Source organism: Coregonus lavaretus (genome assembly GCF_964263955.1).
Source record: "Coregonus lavaretus genome assembly, chromosome: 2".
Classification (NCBI taxonomy): domain Eukaryota; kingdom Metazoa; phylum Chordata; class Actinopteri; order Salmoniformes; family Salmonidae; genus Coregonus; species Coregonus lavaretus.
The window spans coordinates 55,854,919-55,877,716 of record NC_139989.1 but is presented as its reverse complement, the minus strand read 5'-3'; the positions used below and the strand labels follow the sequence as shown (position 1 = coordinate 55,877,716).

Sequence of the window (22,798 nt, the reverse complement as noted above, 5' to 3'; positions counted from 1 at the left end):
GAGAGAGATGTGTCAATACCTGACTGTCATTATTTCTCTGCAGCCCCTCCCTCCCTACCTAATCTCTTCATAGATCAGTGATATTGACAGGTTCTGATTCCAATAAAATGATGTCTATAGAGCAGGAGCAAACCAACTAAAGTGAGTGAGAATGACTTTGTTTGGCTAAAGGGTTTATGTCCCAATTCTCTGCCTTCTATAAAATGTGTATATCGTTAAATTACTTGAATTGGCTGTTTAATCAATTGCATTGTGGTTAACAAGTATCTAGATATTTTCCCCATTGGTTAGTTTCGCTGAGGGTGGGGTCTCGTTTGGTTCCATCGAACTGCCATCTGTGGTATTTCATTTGAGTTTGTACAAGAAGATTCTACCATGGAAGTACAAATCGGGCGAAGCAGAGCTGGAACATAAAATTAACGTGGGGTTAAATATCAGGCGATTCAGAAACTATGAATGGCCATACATGTGGTCCGTCTGCGCGCGTCAGATCAGTGTGGACACCGATTTCTCTCCCGTTCGGAACACTCAAGCTGGCTGTCACACGGAGTGAGTGCTACAGCTCCAAGTGAACATTTTGATCCTGTGTCACCCATAGTCAACACGTAACCTACGTCTCAGCTCCTTGGAGAGGAGAGAAGAGCAAGCAACGCGCAGTGGTCAGGCGGTATGACCAGAGGACCCGCCGCAGCGGTGACGCTGTCCAGGTGTGTGTAGACGGGGCTCTGTGGAATAATATGAAGCGCCATGGCGTGGTGTGACCGTGGGGTTCAGACACTGCTGGCTACCGTTGGGGCTTTCGCCGCTTTCAGCCTCATGACCATAGCCATCGGGACGGACTACTGGCTGTACTCACGGGCGTACCTATGCAACGAAACCAATGCCAGTACTGATGACTCCCAATTACAACCCAAGAAGGCAATGGGAGATCTTACGCACTCTGGGCTGTGGAGAATATGTTGTATTGAAGGTAAGGCAAGTAGAAATAGGCTACTCTTTCTTTCATACTTTGGTCATGTGAAGTCATGTTGAGTTCATGTGGAGAAAGGGTGCTGGTGGGGAGCCTAATATATTAAAAACAAGAAAATGTGAAAAAGTATTTGTCTTTATGTTACATATTTGGGAGAAGAATGATCAAGATAATTGTCTGTCTTAAAGAGGGCGTTATTTTGTTTCTACAATCTGTATTGGCTCCTCTTCGCTAAGAGAGAGGAAGAGACTCCGTCAAAGGGTGCGTTTTTACGCGCTCCAAACAAGGTGAGAGTAAATAGGGTAGTCTTTAATAAGCACTGTTTGTTAGTGATTTGAGTTATACAGGATTGAAATGTTCTGAGCATGACAAACACACTAAAAGCAGCAGGTGTTGGCCGTAAGAATTATCTAGTTTAAATACAGGGAATATGTTTATATCAGAAACGGCGCTATAATTATTTGAGTGGATTATGGGCGATAAGGGAGAAAACAAGTTTATCAACACACTTGTTTAAAAAGTTTATAAATCACTGACAGAGTGAAGTAGGTTGATATTTTCACGACACTGTTGCTGTTTCCAAAACTAAAAGACGCTCTGAGGACCTTTGAGTCCTCTCAATGGAGACTGCTGCGCAAGCAGCCAGTCAGGAGAAGATGCACTCGCACTGCACGAGCCCTGCCTTCATTCACGTCTTTATTGTATTTGAGGCTGTTGCTTGGCAACGTCTCTGTAATTGCTATGGAAACATGAGACTAGGTTTAAAAAATAAAGACGAATCTGTACAGAGAGCTCATTGTCCAAGCAAAGTAAAATATGATGTTCTTATGCCATTAATGATGTACAAATGCATATATTTTCTATAGGTATAGCTAGACATCCTTGTTTAATGTAGTTTTATGTGAAGTATTTTGATATGACGTCTTGTGTAGGCCAGAGCCAATAGGCCTACATGGCTCGTAGTCTAATTGGTCAGAGGCAGAGGCAAGGGAAGCAATACATTACCATTCATCCACTGCCTTTCAGAACAATTGCAATTAAGACTTTTTCGAGGTTTAGGTTCTTTCATCAAACTCTACTTGAATCCTGTGTTTGAAAATGTTCCATGACAGTTTGAGGTTGTTTAGCTTAAGTGGGTGAAACAAATCTGCTAGAATTGCTGTCCAACAAATCACTGACTTTAACCTGTACTTGTTTTGCTTTTTCCAAGGCTTTGGGCTTTATCCTAGCCTATATGACAAGGTTGTCTTATCTCCATGGGACCTTAGGGCTTACCACCCCCTTTTGCAAGTCAAGTGTCCCTTCAGTCAACCCACAGTCACTCCAGATCTCAATGCTGTCAGTAATGGGTTGAGAATACATGTGCTGAGGGGTGTGGATATCACTAGCATGTAGACATACATAAATTAGCGCGCGTCACTATTCTATAAGCACTTTGTTGTGTTCCAATCACTGGTTCCAATCGCAGACAGAGCATAGCGCTCGAGCAGCTGTCCATGGCGTGTGTTGCTGAACTGCGCGGCCAGAATGTTTGACGTAGACTAAAGCCATATGTTGGCCTCCTTACAGTGAATGCATGTGCTCATAAGTAACACTGTTGAAATTATAAATATGGACTCAATTTTAACACACTATCAATTTGAAAAAGTTTACAAGATTAGCCAGGTTACATGATCCTTCGGCGGTATAATCAATTTATGTCATCCAAAGGGTAGGCCTATGTCTGTGTCTGTGTGTTCAGCTCCTCATCCAACACAAATGATTAATCTTTCCTGATCTATCCTTGACCGCTCCACAACACAGACATCCACGACCTGATGCAGGTCATTTTCTGAAAGTCAGGCTTGGCTTGGTCCCTCTCCACGAGGCTTGGACATGCCCAGGGTTGAAGTGTTATCTTTGTAGAGATTTTAAGAGATATCAGAGATTACAAATGGCATGGCAGCGGGAGTGCAGTATCTCTGATGTAGTTATCACACGGTGCTGTCACTGCATGAGTGTTTTATTGCCCCTGCCTGCTGCTTTCTATAGGAAAAGAACAGCTGCAAAAGGTTGATGAGCATGGATGATAGCAGGCCTTTTGATTGGTATAGCTCTTAATAAGATAACAGTGCTTGATGTGTATGATGTAAACGTGTGACGAAATGTTCGCATACCATTATGACGCCACGCTCCAAAAGCGCTGCATCGTCCATCAACCATCACACATTCATCAGACATGGACACCCACATCGACTTAGTTGACTCCGACATGGACACCCACATCGACTTAGTTGACTCCTTGACTCTGTCAATCAAAATGGCTATTGAAATGGACAAGAGAGTGAAGTCTCGAGAATTAACTGAGCTTTTGAAACGAGTCGTGGCGACCGCCCAAGGAGTGAGCCTTCGACCTGAGGCTGGGGATTGGAGCCCCATTCCCAATACTACCACCGCGGAGAAACTCGCTCCAAAAACCATTCAGAACCTTGAGACCCAGCCGGGTTCAAGTGATTTCCACGTGACTACTGCTTCGGCCATCGACTGTGACCTCGCCGCTGCTGCCATTGGTACGACCATTGCTCATGGACTCGCCGCGGCCATCGCTTCGTCTTCTGGTAACCGTGGCACCGCCGCAGCAGCTGCCAAGACCTCAGAGACCCTCGAGATCATTGAGACCCCTGGAGCGCGTGCAACCGACTCCCAGTCGGTGCAGACATCGGGTTATCAGCAAGCAGGTTACATACACATGGCCTATGGCTGCGGCTGCTATGTGCCACCTCAGGTGTACTGTAACACATACAGCTGGGAGATGTACACCTATGTCACATAAAGACGAGCATTATTTTTTCTTACAAGATTTTGTTGTAACCTTTATTTTTACCCATGCGTTGTAGCAAAATAAAAGTCTGAAAAGAGAATACAGTCTCTGTATTTCTTTTTATTTAGGATAGTTTAGTTTAGCCAAGTTTCATTTTTATAATGTAGCCTATACATTGCCAGGTAAAAGCTGAATGGGGCAGTATGCAGCACTATAAGTAGGCTAAAGAAACCAGAAACCATCAATAGTAGTTCAATTTACCACTATCAACACACCAGAAGCCATTTGAGTGGAAAACTGTCCCTCGGTTGTCATGGGGACAATCATCAGTAGATAAGAAAACAAGAGGACGAGACTCTGCCCAGGCGTTGTTGACGCGTGCCAGATCTTAGAGCAAGCAAGAAAGGCATTTCACTGTACTAGTGCACGTGACAATAACTCTGCTGCTACTCTGTTTATCATATATCCTGATGCCTAGTCACTTTACCCCTATACATATCTACGCCTACCACTCCAGTATCCCTGCACATTGTAAATATGGTATTGGAACTGACCCTGTATATAGCTTACTTACTTTCTCCTGTTCTTCTTATTTCTATTTCTCATGTGTTTTGGTTCTACTTGACTTTTGTATTTTTTTATATATATTTTTTTACAGTACTTCTTGATTACTGCGTTGTTGGGAAAGAGCAAGCAAGAAAAGTATTTCACTGTAGGCCTACTTGTGACAATATAAACTAAGATTTTTTATAACTACCCCAAGATAGACCAAAGTCTGTTGTTTCCAATGGGAACAAATTAATCATAGTGGGCAGAACAAGCACGGAGGTGGGCAGAGCCAAGGATGAGCTAGTGAGATCCTATTGGCGCTTTCTAGCATTTATTTGCATATTTCTGTTAGGGAACGCCTACTCGGTGCGCGTGTGCAATAACTCAATCCGTCCTTGCACTACTTCTAAACAACGCCATTTTTAGAAACTTTGGCAAAGGGTAAAGTCTACAAAACACAGTCCACTCTGTTTGTTATATATTGTAGTTTTGGAAACAGAAAACTGTATGAAGATCAAATGTTCCATCGATGAGAAAATTTGCAGAATGTCGGCCAAAATCCATCTCACTCCATTTTCTCCCACTGCTGGCCACTGGGCTTCCTCTAATCACCATATTTGGTAGTGAGTGGAAACGCCAACCGGATGCTTCACATTTATACATCTGGTGAAATATCTGTTTCATTGTTCTATCTGTGATAAAAACTTGAAACTTGAAAATGAATTCTGGGTAATGCTATTGATAGTGTAGTCAGTGAGAAAAGTTATTTGTCACCTGACCTCACAATCCAACCTCCAACTCCATGCATTAAGGAGCAAACAGGATATGTGAGATATGCAGCCTCTCTAGGAGTCAGCGGCTGTGACACCAGACAGTAGAAACACATTGTAACACATCTAAAACATGGGGACAGTAAGCACTTGTTGAGCAGAGTGAATCTAGAGCTGCCCAGTGTTGAAATTAAAGTAGCACATAAGCTAGAGCTATTAGCATGAACACAGCCCACTAATGATGGGGAGATATGCTGGGTTGTGTTCATATTAGCCTCTGTGCTAGTTTGATTTCAGCACTGGACAGCTCATTTCTCAGTGTTCTGCTCAACAAGTGTTCATACTTTCGCCATGTAGATGAATGGGATAAAAATGTATAAGCAGCATGTAGCCTAGCGGCTTGTTTCATTTCACTAATGATAACTTCAGATTGGTCAATGGCCATCTTTAATTATATTCCCTTGTGATTGTAATTTCAGAAATTCATAATTTAGTGCTCTGGAAATCACTATTCCACAAGCACTTTGTGTTCCAATCACTGGTTCCAATCGCAGACAGAGCAGAGAGCTCGAGCGCTGTCCACAGCGTGTGGTGCCAGAAATCTTTGAATACATTTACCAGGCAGAAGAAACACATTTGTCCAGCATCCCTGCCCATCTATGCTATTAGCTGTAGCATAGAGTAAGGAGCCGTCCGGTGCTGAAATCAAACCCTTGTCTTTTACATTTTACATTTTAGTCATTTAGCAGACGCTCTTATCCAGAGCGACTTACAGTTAGTGAGTGCATACATTTTCATACTGGCCCCCCGTGGGAATCGAACCCATAACCCTGGCGTTGCAAACGCCATGCTCTACCAACTGAGCTACACAGGGGGCTTTTGTTAGTTAATTTCAGCGCTGGACAGCTCCATTCTCACTACTGCGCTCCCAATTAGCTTATTTTGAATCTCGCTTGCCATTCTCAGCATGCTCAACAGGTCTGTAATTAAAATGTGTCAGCCGAAAGGCCACAAGGGTGCTAATTAGCCACTGGGCCCTCACTTCCGCCAGCACTGCCACTTTTCTACTCTCCTCTGTTTTCCTCTCTTTTTATCTCCTCTCCCCTCTTTTCCTCTCATCTTTACCTTTTCCTTCCTTCTCCACCTTACACCTCCTAACCTCCCCTCTCCTCCCATCCCCTCTTCTCTTCTCTTCTCTTCTCTTCTCTTCTCTTCTCTTCTCTTCTCTTCTCTTCTCTTCTCTTCTCTTCTCTTCTCTTCTCTTCTCTTCTCTTCTCTTCTCTTCTCTTCTCTTCTCTTCTCTTCTCTTCTTCTCTCTTGCATGCTGCCCTCAACTATGCCCCTCCCCACCCTTCTCCTCCTATTCTCTCCTCTTTGCTTCACTCACTCATAATCTTCTCTCTTCTACACCTCTCTTCTCTTCTTCTCTGTCACTCTTCTGTCCACTATGCTGTCCTTCTCTATGGGGCGTTATTGAGCCAATAACGGGACAATACCATGACATTTGAACCCTGATTACTAACTATAGGCCAATGGAGCACACAATCAGGTGGAGCGCTGCTTGGTTCCATGTGATACAAATTACACATGGGTGACATTTCAATCGGTGAACCGCCACTCAAACTATCATTACTGAATTATTCATTTATTCCTATATTTAGTTTTGAAGCTCAAACCTAAGAGCCAGCTTATTATGTGGGTGGGCTGGATCTATAAAGTGGCTTCCTCACCTCTCATTCAGTTGTACTGATATGAAAACACAGGTTTGAATGCAAAATGGAGGATGCTTACCGGTGACTTGAATTGAACCTATCCAGTTTTATCACATTGTAGCAGACTGCAGATGCAGGAAAAGAGACAAGAAGAGAAAGCTACTTTAGCCTATTGAGATGCACCCCAGTATTCACGTTGGTGCAGATGAAGACAAGGAGAGGAAGCCACTTTGCACTATTGAGTCGCACCCCTAGCGATGCCAGCCTTCAGCACTCCCAGCTGCCTATACCACCATAGAAACAGATTAATATGGCCGCTGGGAGCTGGACCACCCATCACAGAATAATTGTCCCTTCTAGTAATTACATTTCTATGCTACCACCTGAGAGGACCAGGGAACAGTTGCTGGTTGTTTTACAGGCTGGGGAACAGTGTCCTATCTGTTTACAGCTCTATAAAACCAGATTACTCCCCCTGATAGACTCCAACCCACAGCCTCCCTGGCCCCTTTTCACAATGTAATGGTATACGAGGCGGCTGTATAGTACACTCAGTGAATGTAAGGCTGAGTCCCAAATTGCACCATATTCCCTATATAGTGCACTACTTTTGACCAGAGCCCTATGGGCCTGGTCAAAAGTAGTGTAGTAGTTTACTATAAAGGGAATAAGGTGCCATTTGGGACTCTGCTTGTACTATACAGCCGCCTCGTATACCATTAAATTATAGCCCCCAGGCAGTATTAATGACGTTAATTTGGAGGGTTTCCTTAATTAATCTGCTCATAAAAATATTCAACTGGAGAGATTATATGTCTTGAGGATAGGAAAAAGGCAGGGTAGAAACAAGGGAGAGCTGAGAGAGTGTAGGATATGATGCTGTGATAGCCTACAGGGAGGAGGTGAGGGCTCTAGGAGTGTGGTGTCAGGAAAATAACCTCTCACTCAATGTAAAAAAAACTAAGGAGATGATCGTGGACTTCAGGAAACAGCAGAGGGAGTACCCCCTATCCACATCGATGGGACAGCAGTGGAGAAGGTGGAAAGTTCATTGGCATACATACAGTTGAAGTCGGAAGTTTACATACACCTTAGCCAAATAAATTTAAACTCAGTTTTTCACAATTCCTGACATTTAATCCTAGTAACAATTCCCTGTCTTAGGTCAGTTAGGTTCACCACTTCATTTTAAGAATGTGAAATGTCAGAATAATAGTAGAGAGAATGATTTATTTCAGCTTTTATTTCTTTCATCACATTCCCAGTGGGTCAGAAGTTTACATACACTCAATTAGTATTTGGTAACATTGCCTTTAAATTGTTTAACTTGGGTCAAACGTTTCGGGTAGCCTTCCACAAGCTTCCCACATTAAGTTGGGTGAATTTTGTCCCATTCCTCCTGACAGAGCTGGTGTAACTGAGTCAGGTTTGTAGGCCTACTTGCTCGCACACGCTTTTTCAGTTCTGAACACAAATGTTCTATAGGATTGAGGTCAGGGCTTTGTGATGGCCACTCCAATACCTTGACTTTGTTGTCCTTAAGCCATTTTGCCACAACTTTGGAAGTCTGCTTGGGGTCATTGTCCATTTGGAAGACCCATTTGCGACCAAGCTTTAACTTCCTGACTGATGTCTTGAGATGTTGCTTCAATATATCCACATAATTTTCCTTCCTCATGATGCCATCTATTTTGTGAAGTGCACCAGTCCCTCCTGCAGCAAAGCACCCCCACAACATGATGCTGACACCCCCGTGCTTCACGGTTGGGATGGTGTTCTTCGGCTTGCAAGTGACCCCCTTTTTCCTCCAAACATAACAATGTCATTATGGCCAAACAGTTCTATTTTTGTTTCACCAGACCAGAGGACATTTTTCCGAAAAGTACAATCTTTGTCCCCATGTGCAGTTGCTGTCACGGAATCAGCCGAGGCTGCTCCTCCTCCTTGCTCTGGCAGGTTTCGGCGTTCGTCGTCCCCGGAGTACTAGCTGCCACCGATCTATGTTTCGGTGTTTGACTTGTTTTGTCCTGATTGTGTACATCTGTTCCCCATTATGTTGTATTGTTTCCCCTATTTAACCCTCTGTCGTGCATTGTGTGTTGTGTGTTCTTGCATTCGTCTTCTGGAGTGTTAGTGTGCGGGTTGTTCTATATCATGGAGCTCCGCCCCATAGGGGAGCTCTGCTCCTAGTGGTTTACCCTCTGCCCTAAGGCAGCAACAGCCTGAGACAAAATTATGCACACACCTGCAGCCAATAGGAGCACAGGTGTCCCTATAAGAGGGGATGCCTCCCCTCAATCAGCCTCCCTTTATCTTCAGCGACTGGATGACTAGACTGAAGAGCCAAGAAGAGACGAAGCACGAAGACTCAGGACGAAAAAACGCAGTTGATATTCCAGTCATCAACGTCGTCTAAATGAGCACACCGGGAGATTTTCCACCCCCAAAAGCTATTTTCAGAGCTCAGTGCAGATGCACTTCCATGGCGGCCGGTGACCACCACGACCTGTGTTTCGTGTGTTTGGGATCCCAGCATGCCAAGGAAGGCGTCTGCAGTCCCCCGAATTGCGCCTCCTGCGCCCTCCTTTCTTTAAAGGAGAGGAAGCAGCGTTGGGCATTTTTCAGGGAGGACATCCCCCTTGAGGACGTGCTGTCGATACTAGCCTCTGCTTCAGAGGCGTCGTCCGACGGTGCAGACTCGGGGGAAGATAGGGACTTTGAGGAGGGGTCTGGCATTCCAATGGAACAGTCGGACCCCATCCCTCATATTTTCAAGCCCCCCTTTCCTTTGGAGAGCGAGAGTGCTTGTAGTCCCTATAGCGAAGGGTATACGAACTCTGAGAGATCAGAAGCTCTCTCTTTCGCTGCAGCCTCTCTGAGAGCGGATTTTCCGGGTCTCATTGAGAGAGCTGCGCAACGTCTGGAGATAGGGCTGCCCCCTCTTCCCTCCGCACCGGAGGTTGATATGATGGAGGGCGGTCCTTATTCCAGGCCAAGGAAGGCGGCAGAGCCAGTGGCTCCTGCCATGCCTTCTTTGGCTAGGTACGTTGAGGGCTCGTGGGAGGCACCTTTAGCGGCGCGTTCGCCAGTAAAAGCGTATCTCCCATTCACGAGAGTGGAAGGAAGATTCCAGGGTCAGGGAATCCCCAGGTTAGAGAGCGCCATGGCGGCGTATCTCGTACCAGGTTCGAGCCCTTGGCCCTCTTCCAAGAAGGCCACGTTGCCATCCCAGAAGGACCGACTCACAGCGTCGCTGTTAGAGAAGTCCTTTGGGTTGGGAGCCCAAGCTGTAGCAGCAGCTAACAACATTGCCCTCTTGGCGGCCTCTCTGTCCCGTTTAACCACGGGCAAGACAGAGCTGGCACCGGAGGAGGTGGAGGAGGCGTCCAGAATTTCTGGTGCCATACTCCACCTGACACAGGTGTCCGCAGTCTGCGCGGGGAGGTCCATGGCCACTTCGGTGGTCGGGGAACGACACCTCTGGTTGTCCTTGACATCCATGAAAGAGGCAGACAGGACGTCTCTCTTGAACGCCCCCCTCTCTGACGACGGCCTCTTTGGGGTCGCAGTCAAAGAGGCGACGGAGCGTTTTTCCAAGCTAGAGGAGGAGAAGAAACAGCTGGCCAAGCACCTGCCGTTGGCAGGACGACTCGGCCCGCTCCATCCCAAAGGCCATCTACCTCCGCCCCTCCAAGTAGACCGAGGTCTGCGGCGTAATCGGCGTCATCCGGCGGCCACGAGCAGCAAGGGAACGGGCCCCGCCCTTCCAGCAGCTACGGTAGCCCCACTACAGCCGGCGAGGGAGGTGAAGAGGACGCCGACCTGGCCCTCCAAGGGAGGCAAGAGGAGGCGTACGTGACGGGACGCGGGGGAGTGGATAGAGGATGCATCGATGGTGTCGAACATGCCCACTGTTCCCCCCCACCCTTCGGTTGAAGGGATGGGTGTTGATGTAAATGCCTTTGTTGATGTATTTAATAAAGAGTTGGCTCCACCTGACTTTGTCAAAAAAGAGCCTCTTTTCCATAATACGTCCGAGAGCGTTCAAATCTCACCCTCTCTTCCTTACCACTCTAAGAGCCGTTCAGCCCACCGAGGGTGCGTTGCTGAACAGGCACTTAGAGTAGGTATCCATAAGACCTCAATCAGGTCGTCACATCACACTTCACGTATAAGAAGTGCTTTACATAGAAGGCAGCAGTCCCGGTCAGATTCTGACATGAGGACGCAGCCGCTATTTGGGGATGGCGCACTAGCACAGACTAAGGTCTCCGCTAGTACGAGCCAGACTCATGCTGCGTTCACGGAGGGCCCGATTACCGCGGTCACGAAGGTGTCCAGAGTATCGGCGCCCCCAGGCATTGTAACACAGCAGCTATCTGGGGACGGCGCATTATCGCAGACCAAGGTCTCGGTTAATGCGATTCAGACCCATGCTACGTTCACGGGGGGCCGGATTACTAGGGTTATGGGTATAACCAAAGTATCAGCTCCCCTGACAGAACGAGCCAGTACTCACCACACTGAGCGTGAATCAACCCACCAGGGGTGCAGAGTTGAACACACACAGAAGGTGAAAGTTAAGAAGGTATCAAGGCGCCGCCTTGTTTTACCTCATAGAGACCTCATACTACAGACTTCTAGGAGTACTGTAGTGAAGGGCTCTGATAGCGAATTGCAGTCACCTAAGATGACGCAATCGCTTGCTGGGGATGGTGCCCTGCCGCAGGCTGTGACCTCGGTCAGCGCAATTCAGACCCGCGATGCGTTCAAGGAGGGCAGGAATACGACGGTTACGGGTTTAAACGACGTCCCTGCTCCTCTTTCTTTCTCAGAACGCATTGATGGTTCCTCTCCCTTTCACGGGAGGCCCACCTTGGGCTGTTCCACCACTTCAATGTCGGGGAACAGTGGCGGTAAGGGCCATAGAGGAATACAGGTCCTTCCTACTGGATGCACCACAGCTTCGTGCTCAGCCACTTTCTCTGCATTGTTGGCAGTGGCGAAGAAGCTGCACCCTCTCACGCTGGCTAGAACAGACGTTGCAGAAGGGTTATGCCCTCCAATTCCACCGGACCCCACCCCCGTTCAGGGGAGTGGTGGAGACGGTGATGAAAACGCCAGACAAAGTGGCCGCTCTGATGACAGAGATTACGGAACTTTTGGCGAAGGAGGCGGTGACAGTAGTTCCCCGGGAGCAAAGGAACAAAGGGCTATATTCGCCTTATTTCCTAGTGCCCAAAAAGACGGGGGGAGTGAGGCCGATTTTGGACTTACGCATTCTCAACGAGAGCATAACCAAACGGCCCTTCCGAATGCTAACGACAAAACGTCTGCTGGAATGTGTCCAGAGAGGGGACTTTTGTACGAGCATAGACCTAAAGGACGTGTACTTTCATGTGCTGGTTCAGCCGCGTCACAGGAAGTTTCTGCGGTTCGCCTTTCAAGGGGTGGCGTACGAATACACGAGGATGCCATTTGGGTACGCCCTGGCACCTCGCACATTTTCCAAATGTGTGGAGACAGCATTGGAACCGTTGCGTCGTCAGGGAATACGGCTACTAGCCTACCTGGACGATCTACTGGTTCTCGCCCCGTCAGCAGAGCTGGCGATCACTCACACAACACAGACAGTGATGCATCTCACAAGTCTGGGGTTTGCTGTGAATTGGAAAAAGAGCGCGCCCTGGCCCACTCATCAGATTGTCTACCTGGGGATACAGCTAGACACTGTGAGGATGAGGGCTCGAATTTCGGACCCCCGAAGGGTAGCCTTGTTGCTAGCCCTGAGGAAGTGTCGTCCGAATCACACGGTGACGGCGCTGTCGATCATGTCACTTTTGGGTCTCATGTCGTCAGCCCACTCTGTGGTTCCGCTGGGACTCCTGCATATGCGCAGGATGCAGCGATGGTTCGCCCAACTAAGACTAGACCCATTGCGTCAACGTCATCGGTTGGTGGTGGTTCCCCTCTCGCTCAGTGCAGATCTGAACTATTGGAGAAACCCGCGCGTTCTCACGCACGGAGTCCCGATAGGAAAGGTGTCCTCTCACATCCCAGTATTCACGGATGCGTCCCTGACGGGATGGGGAGGGACATGTCAGACCCAAGCGATAGGAGGTGTGTGGCCTCAATCAGGTCGTCATATCAACCTCTTGGAGTTGGAAACGGTTTGACTGGTTCTGACCCACTTCACGTCTACCCTTCGGGGTCGCGATGTGCTGGTCTGGTCAGACAACCGGACCACAGTAGCTCACATAAATCGCCAGGGAGGAGTCAGGTCTCCTGCTCTCCATCGGGCGGCAGAGGAATTGTGGCTGTGGGCTCACGAGCACCTTCACTCATTGAGAGCAGCACACATTCCGGGCTACTTGAACGTAGGAGCAGACCTCATGTCAAGAGGGGGTCCTCGAGACGACGAGTGGTGTCTGCATCCGGACATTGTTCTCCAGATTTGGGAACAATTCGGGAGAGCCGAGGTGGACCTATTCGCGTCACGCGTGAACGCGCACTGTCCTCTGTGGTTCTCTCTGAGGGAACAGGACGAACCGCCACTGGGAAGGGACGCCTTTGCGCACCAACCGTGGCCGAGAGTTCTCCTGTATGCATTCCTCCGCTGTCCTGCATTCTCCCAATGCTAGCCAGGGTGAGGTCAGGGGGGCTGTCAGTGATACTGATAGTGCCCGATCGCCCGGGGGCTCCTTGGTTTGCGGAGATGAGTCAGATGTTGATTGCGCCATCTTGGCCAATTCCACATCGACGGGACAAGTTGTCTCAGGCGGAAGGCACGATAGGGAAGTTGCCCATAATCGGCCAACCACTGAAGGCCTGGCTGCTGAGAGGGACAGGCTAGAGCGCCGTGGGTTATCTGATGCAGTGATCAGGACCATACAGGGTTCACGTGCCAGTTCCACTTCTAAGATGTATGCCAGTAGATGGAACGTGTTTTCACGATGGTGTGTTACACAAGGTGTAGACCCCATGAGCTGTCAGGTGGAGAGTATTCTCTCTTTTCTACAGCTCATGTTTGATAAGCAAAAATCGCCGGCCACTATTAGGGTGTTTGCAGCAGCGATTTCAGCTTGTCATGAGGGGTTTGGCAGAGACAATGTCTTTAGCCACCCTCTAGTGAAACGCTTCCTATTAGGAACGCGGCGACTTAGGCCAACACCTAGAGTCACGCTTCCTCAGTGGGATTTGGCTTTGGTACTCGAAGCGCTATGTAAGTCGCCGTTCGAGCCATTGAATCAAATACCCCTCAAGATGCTGTCTATTAAGACAGCACTGTTGCTCGCTTTGACTACAGCTAAGCGGGTCAGTGATTTGTGTGCTCTTTCGACGAGACCTGACTGCTTGGCCATCAATGGTGACCTGAGCAGAGCAGTGTTACGTCCTAACCCGGCATTTGTGCCGAAGGTTATTAAGAGTTCATATAGGTCACAGACCGTGGAGCTGTGGGCTTTTTCTCCTCCTCCTCATAGAGAGAGGAGTGAGGAAAAGCTCCATCGCCTGTGCCCGGTACGCGCTTTGGCGTGTTACGTCGAGCGCACAGCAGCGATTAGGTCATCGCCTCAGTTGTTTGTGTGTCACGGTGCGGCTGCACTAGGTAGACCACTATCAAAACAGCGGTTGTCTCACTGGCTTTGTGAAGGCATTGAGACAGCTTATGAGGCAGCGGGGCGGCAATTGCCTCAGGGTATCAGAGCTCACTCCACTCGTGGGGTAGCGGCTTCTACTGCCCTTTTCAGAGGAACAGGGGTAGAGGATATCTGTAGAGCAGCATCATGGTCGACGCCGTCTCCATTTATCCGTTTCTATCTCTTAGATATGTCTTCTAACTCTCTGGCTCGATCTGTACTCAGCGTGGCTGAAGGGAGATCTTGAGCAAGAAAAGAGAGGAGAAGCAGGACTGTGGACACAGGTTTCCATCAGGTCCGCTTTGGTTAGGAAGACATGTTTTTGGACAGATGTGTTTTCTAACTCGTTGGCTCGGTCTGTACTCAGCATAGCTGAAGGGAGATCTTGAGCTAGGAAGAGAGGAAAAAGCAGGACTATGGACAAGGTTTCCATCAGGTCCGCTTTGGTTAGGAAAACGTGTTTTTGGACAAATGTGTTTTCTAACTCTTTGGCTCGGTCGGTACTCAGCATAGCTGAAGGGAGATCTTGAGCTAGGAAGAGAGGAAAAAGCAGGACTATGGACAAGGTTTCCATCAGGTCCGCTTTGGATAAGAAAACATATTTTGTAGCATGACTCCTGACTGACAGGTTCAGTACAGTAGAAGCATGCGTTGATTGACAGAATGTGAGGTCATCTATCTGCTTGTTCAGTTTAGTATGACCCATGTTTTGTTCCTGTACACTAATCTCTGGGATTCCATTGAGTGAGTGAGGCGGTCTACCGCGTTCACAAATGTAGAGTGACATTTGGTGTCATTCCATTAGTGGTTGGTAGTGTTTTCACAGGATATTGAGGCACATCTATCTGCTAGTACAGATTAGTATGGCTTCTATTCTGGTGATCTGCCCACTAGTCATTGGCATTGCCATTGGACTAGGTGGGGCGGTTCTTTAACCGATGACGCGGTATATTGTGACGCCCGTAGGGGTTTTTAGTTGCAGTACTGCGGGACTTGGTTGCAGCCATTGCCAGGCCTGACCTTTTCGTTTCAATGGGAAGTGTTAGGCTCGGCAGGGAGTACATTTTGGAGCGCTACGCTCCGCCTTAAACCACTAGGAGCAGAGCTCCCCTATGGGGCGGAGCTCCACGATATAGAACGATTAGTTACCGGAGTGTAACTCCAGTTCTATGAGTGGAGCGGAGCCCCATAGGACTTAAGGCCCTGCCGACCCTCTCTAGTCTCGCTGAAGATAAATATCTCGGGAGGCTGATTGAGGGGAGGCATCCCCTCTTATAGGGACACCTGTGCTCCTATTGGCTGCAGGTGTGTGCATAATTTTGTCTCAGGCTGTTGCTGCCTTAGGGCAGAGGGTAAACCACTAGGAGCAGAGCTCCCCTATGGGGCTCCGCTCCACTCATAGAACTGGAGTTACACTCCGGTAACTAATCGTTTTCCTCCTTGTATGGAGATGGTTTTCTTCTCTGGTTACTTTCAAGTAAAGTACGTTTCCAGTAAGCTCTGTGTCCTGCGTTTGACTTCGCCTACCGCATGTCACCGTCGCCTTCTGACAGTTGCAAACTGTAGTCTGGCTTTTTTATGGCGGTTTTGGAGCAGTGGCTTCTTCCTTGCTGAGCGGCCTTTCAGGTTATGTCGATATAGGACTTGTTTTACTGTGGATATAGATACTTTTGTACCTGTTTCCTCCAGCATCTTCACAAGGTCCTTTGCTGTTGTTCTGGGATTGATTTGCACTTTTCGCACCAAAGTACGTTCATCTCTAGGAGACAGAACGCATCTCCTTCCTGAGCGGTATGACAGCTGCGTGGTCCCATGGTGTTTATACTTGCGTACTATTGTTTGTACAGATGAACGTGGTACCTTCAGGCGTTTGGAAATTGCTCCCAAGGATGAACCAGACTTGTGGAGGTCTACAATTGTTTTTCTGAGGTCTTGGCTGATTTCTTTTGATTTTCCCATGATGTCAAGCAAAGAGGCACTGAGTTTGAAGGTAGGCCTTGAAATACATCCACAGGTACACCTCCAATTGACTCAAATGATGTCAATTAGTCTATCAGAAGCTTCTAAAACCATGACATCATATTCTGGAATTTTCCGAGCTGTTTAAAGGCACAGTCAACTTAGTGTATGTAAACTTCTGATTACTTGTGTCATGCACAAAGTAGATGTCCTAACTGACTTGCCAAAACGATAGTTTGTTAACAAGAAATTTGTGGAGTGGTTGAAAAACGAGTTGTGTAAACTTCCGACTTCAACTACTGTATCACTGACAAACTGAAATGGTCCACCCACAGAGACAGTGTGGTGAAGAAGGCGCAACAGAGCCTCTTCAACCTCAGGAGGCTGAAGAAATTTGGCCTGTCACCTAAAACCCTCACAAACTTTTACAGATGCGCAATTGAGAGCATTCTGTTGGGCTGCATTACTGCCTGGTACGGCAACTGCACCGCCCACAATCGCAGGGCTCTCCAGAGGGTGGTGGGGTCTGCATAACGCATCACCGGGGGCAAACTACCTGCCCTCCAGGACACCTACAGCACCCGATGTCACAAGAAGGCCAAAAAGATAATCAAGGACAACTACCACCCGAGCCACTGCCTGTTCACCCTGCTATCATCCAGAAGGCGAGGTCAGTACAGGTGCATCAAAGCTGGGACCGAGAGACTGAAAAACAGCTTCTATCTCAAGGCCATCAGACTGTTAAACAGCCATCACTAGCACAGAGAGGCTGCTGCCTACATACAGACTTGAAAATCACTGGCCACTTTAATACATGGAACACTAGTCACTTTAATAATGCCACTTTAATAATGTTTACATATCTTGCATTACCCATCTCATGTGTATATACTGTATTCTATACTATCTATTGCATCTTAGCCTATGCCACTCTGATAATGACATTGCTCATCCATTTATTTATGTATTCTTATTCCATTCCTTTTCTTAGATTGTGTGTAATAGGTTTTTGTTGTGTAACTGTTAGATATTACTAGCTAGATATTGCTGCACTGTCGGAACTAGAACCACAAGCATTTCGCTACACTCGCAATAGCATCTGCTAACCATGTGACCAATACATTTCATTTTGATTTGATACTGTCATTTGATTGGTCTATTCCACTGAGGCTCTCGCGTTATTGGCTGAGCTGAGTTAATTCACAATAATGGCAAAGTACATCACCCTGTTGCCCACAGCAATGCTGTGCTGTGATAGCTGTTTCACTCACAGGGCGTGTGTATGTGTGTGTGTGGGTTCATCATGTAATGTTTGTGTTTCAAATCAAAATGTATTTGTCACATGCTAGGTAAACAATAGGTGTAGACTAACAGGGAAATGTGTTTCTGTGTGTGTGTTGGGGGATATATTTCTTCAGGGGTTAGGGGGCTGTTGACAGGGAGTCATGTGACAGGCTGTCGGTGGTTGCCAGCTGTACTAAAGCACAATGAAGATGTCAAAGGCATCCTTGGAGACATTATGGAAATCAGGCTATTGGAACAGAGCTGGGGTTGCCATGGAGAGAATGTGCCCAGCCTCCGTCTCTAATCGGATTACCGGTCAGATGCAATATTCTCTTTACCTCTTCCACTAGACAGACAGACACACACACACACACACACACACACACACACACACACACACACACACACACACACACACAGGTGGAAGGGGCCATGGCGGCAGACAGACTGGAGAGATAGGAGCTGGGGTCTGAGTGAGACGGTCTGGGGCACTGGGGGAGGGAGGAGGGCGATTCGATGAGATGGGTGAGGAGGGAAGAGACAAGAAAGGGGAAATGCTGGACATGACGTCCAAACACAGATAAATAAATGACTGCTCACCCATTACGTCCATTCTAGCAATGTCATTGTTATGTCCAAACATCTCTTCTTTTAGGAAGAACAAAACACAGATGTGAATAACAGTCTTGGTAACGACAGTGGTGTGTATTCATGGAGCCAAGAGAAGCCAGGCTTCCCCAAAATATTGACCAAGAAAAAAAGAAAAAACATCAAATAATTTATCTTTCGTCTCTGTGTGTTTCATAATTTTCCTTACATTCGCAAGAGTCTGAATGTATCTCACCAGAGAAAGCATCCGAGCAAGCAAAACAGCGCCTCTCTGTTTCTCTATGTTTAGCCCATCAATCTGATGCTGTCTGGTCATAGAGTATGACATTGTTGCCGCCCATAGCATTGAAGGCAAGGTAAGCCAGCGGCCATTTGGCCTCCCTTGACAAAAAAAGTATAAAATCATAGCCAATCAGCGTTGAGCTAAACTGAGTGAGTTCAACTGTGAATGCTCCTGGCGCACCAAAAAAAAGTGTCAAGGGAAGCCAGTTTGGATTTGGCATCACTCCTATGAAATCGCATCGAGAGCATACGTCATTGACAGAAACAACTTGAATTGTTGCATCTCGTTGTGTTGTTGTCCTCCAGTGGCTAGCTAGCCTTCTAAAATTGGCCCTTTCCTAAATTAGCCATGGATGGAGATAGGGATTTGGACTTGTGGTTTTACTTAATTCTCCGTACTGGCCAATGATTATAACGGCGATTCTGATCCAACCATTAATTAATACATTGTGCCCCTGGACTGAGAGGATGGAAGTTGAATATGTAGCTAGATGTAGAAGGCTAATGTTAACTAGCTAACATTGCCCATGAATGGAAGTTAGGCTAGCAAGCAAGCATTTTAGCTAGGTAGCCTAGGACAACAAAAACTAAAAGCGTGTACTGTATGACAGAGTCATAGACCATTTTGTCAACCTGAAAGAGAGGATGGCATTGGCATTTCTCTACAAGTAGGGTGAGTCAACATGATTTTTCCACTTGCACGAACACACACACACAGAAATCAGAAACATGGACTGCCACATCATATTTAGCTTACGTTGATTGGACTAAATCGTTTTTGGTATCTTTTAGTTGTCACTGTATTAGACTAAGCATACAGTGGCTTGCGAAAGTATTCACCCCCCCTGGCATTTTTCATATTATGTTGCCTTACAACCTGGAATTAAAATGGATTTTTGGGGGGTTTGTATCATTTGATTTACACAACATGCCTACCACTTTGAAGATGCAAAATATTTTTTATTGTGAAACAAACAAGAAATAAGACAAAAAAAAGGAAAACTTGAGCGTGCATAACTATTCACCCCCCCCCCCGTAGGTCATGTAACTGTTTGTTACGTGCAATACGCTTTGTGGACTTCACCGGACAGAGGTTACTCTCCGGTTTTGTGATGAAACAAAGGTGTGGTTGAATTTATTCTGCCACTGTGTCTTCTTATTGTCTCGGCCTTTAGACCTATATACACAACATGACCAAAAGTATGTGGACACCTGCTCGTCGAGCATCTCATTCCAAATTCATGGGCAATAATATGGAGTTGGTCCCCCCTTGATGCTATAACAGCCTCCACTCTTCTGGGAAGGCTTTCCACTAGATGTTGGAACATTGCTGTGGGGACTTGCTTCCATTCAGCCACAAGAGCATTAGTGATGTCGGGCACTGATGTTGGGCGATTAGGCCTGGCTCGCAGTCTGCTTTCCAATTCTTCCCAAAGGTGTTCGATGGGGTTGATGTGAGGGCTCGGTGCTTGCCAGTCAAGTTCTTCCACACCGATCTCAACAAACTATTTCTGTATTGACCTTGCTTTGTGCACAGGGGCATTGTCTTACTGAAACAGGAAAGGGCCTTCCCCAAACTGTTGCCACAAAGTCGGAAGCACAGAATTGTCTAGAATGTCATTGTATGCTGTAGAGTTAAGATTTCCCCTCATTGGAAGTAAGGGGCCTAGCCCGATCCATGAAAACAGCCCCAGACCATTATTCCTCCTCCACCAAACTTTACAGTTGGCACTATGCATTCGGGCAGGTAGCATTCTTCTGGCATCCGCCAAACCCAGATTAGTCCGTCGGCCTGCCAGATGGTGAAGTGGGATTCATCACTCCAGAGAGCGTGTTTCCACTACTTCAGAGTCCAATGGCGGCGAGCTTTACACCACTCCAGCCAACGCTTGACATTGCGCATGGTGATCTTAGGCTTGTGTGCGGCTGCTCGGCCATGGAAACCCATTTCATGAAGCTCCCGACTAACAGTTCTTGTGCTGACGTTGCTTCCAGAGGCAGTTTGGAACTCGGTAGTAAGTGTTGCAACTGAGGATATATGATTTCTATGCGCGGACCCGTTCTGTGAGTTTGTGTGGCCTACCACTTTGTGGCTGAGCCGTTGTTGCTCCTAGATGTTTCCACTTCACAATAACAGCACTTACAGTTGATGGGGGCAGCTCTAGCAGGGTAGAAATGAGATGAACTGACTTGTCAGCAACGGGTGTGGCTGAAATAACCAAATCCAGTAATTTGAAGGGATTTATCACGGTCGCTAGGCACATTAACTAACAGGTTATAGAGCAAACAATTCAATTATCACAACATATATGTGGAAATATGGCTTTTTCTGGGGGAGCTTCCCCAGTGACTTTACCCACCCACCATTACTGGGTAACGATGCTCTTCTTCCAGACTATTATCAGTTACATGAGGTTTATTTGGCATATAAAACCCTTTACATACAGACAGACTGTATGATTTTATGGTCCTTATTAAACAGCAGACCCAGTTAATGGCTATGTGTGCGTCTCAAGGCCCCTGCTCTGTGAGTCACCCTGGGTGTACAGAGAGGGTGTCCTGGGTCTCTGACTAGCTGTCAGGTTCCTCCTTGGTGGTTACTCACCTAATAAGGCTTTTATACAGTCGGGAGGAAACTGTGTCAACCCTGTCGCTGGTGTTCAGCCATTAGGGATCTGAGGGAGGAAATAAGATGGTTAAAGGGTTTGTCCATGGAATCTTACAACATTCGTTCAAGACACGAGTGCACACATGCACGCACGCACAAACACACAAACACACACACACACCACAGTAACTGTTAACAGTGACACTGCTGAGTGCTGGCTGTGCTCAACGCTGCCAATAAACTCAGGTACAGTCCAGTCCAGCCCAAGGCAGAGATGGTAAGTAGTCTATTTATGTTTGAATGGGAGGCTGAACAGCAATACCACAACAACAGTATGTATCCATTAACCCTCCTCCTCTTCTCCCCTCTCTCTCTATTACCTCCCTCCCTCCCTCCCTTGAGTGTGTACAGACCCAGACAATATTACAGCTATAGGTCACTCCCCTTCCCAACACTCACACACACATCCTCAGACAGGTACTTAAAGCCATCATAGAGCCCACTCCTTAGTTGTTCCAATAAGGTGGTTGTTTCCCCTGAGCTCACCCAATCAGTGATTCACCTCAGATTAATTTGGACATGCACTGAAATGCACCAAGTACCTCTGGGTAATGCATTCTTAATCACACTGTGGTGTAATATCAGTGTGTGTGCTGTTCCTCCAGCGATCTAACTCAAATTGGGTTTGTGGTGGCCCACGATTCACGTGTTGTGCAATGAGCTGGAATCTTAATTTGCATGCCCCAGAGAGACGCAAGGCATTGACTGCACCTTTTTGAAAGCCATAATCAATAACCATTGCCTCACCTTAGGTGAGGTTCTCATTGGCTGCTTGCTGCTTTACCCAAAGCCAATGTAGGGAGAAGGTAATGGGTTGAGGTGAGACAAACATGGCCTTGTCGTGTTGAACACACACACAGCTCCATCTAGGTCTGAGGACAAACCATTCCTCATTCTTTTCCACTTCCTCCCAATCCCACTTCTGACACCAGTGTAACGAACCAAGAGGGGGAGTAATGGAATAATGTATTCCGCCGTCAAGGAGGAGATGAAGTTTAGTTGAACAAGCTCTCAATGAGCTTCAACAGCTTGTTATAGTGGATGAATATCTCCGTGTTAAACAGCTTGTTATAGTGGATGAATAAAAGATTGAGTCCTATTGCATCCTACAGTGCTATTCATCACTAAGTTATGAGAATCTAGAGCTTTTCAATACAATACGTTTTTTAAATGAGATGCTAGTTTCTAATCTCTTATATTGTCCCCCTGGTGTCCTTCTCTTCAAGTACTGTATTAGTCTAATGTGTTAGAAATGAACTGGGGTCAGTTCCTCAGCTTTTTCACTCACTGTGTGTAAATATAGACAGTACCGTGCAATATTGAAGAGCCCTCACTGCTGCTTGATCAGCTACTTGTCCAACCTGATTGAGGAGAATAAAAACAATCCAACATGTATTTTTGATACTGTCACAAAGCTAAGTAAAAAGCAGCATTCCCCAAGAGAGGATGTCCTTCACTTCAGCAGTGATGAATTCATGAATTTCTTCGACGAATAGATCATGATCATTAGAAAGCAAATTATGGACTCTTTGAATCTGCCTATTTTTCCAAAACTCAG

General features: G+C 46.9%; 1 protein-coding gene across 1 annotated transcript in view; it reads left to right on the top strand.

Moving 5' to 3' along the window:
- Nucleotides 1–747: 747 nt before the first annotated feature.
- Nucleotides 748–22,798, top strand: part of LOC311144564 (voltage-dependent calcium channel gamma-4 subunit-like) — a gene marked incomplete at both ends in the record, with an annotated part of 39,514 nt that continues 17,463 nt past the window's right edge. Inside the window, one exon of the mRNA XM_084180599.1 lies at nucleotides 748–970. Coding sequence (XP_084036725.1) covers nucleotides 748–970 — 223 coding nt within the window. The remainder of the gene's footprint in view (nucleotides 971–22,798) is intronic.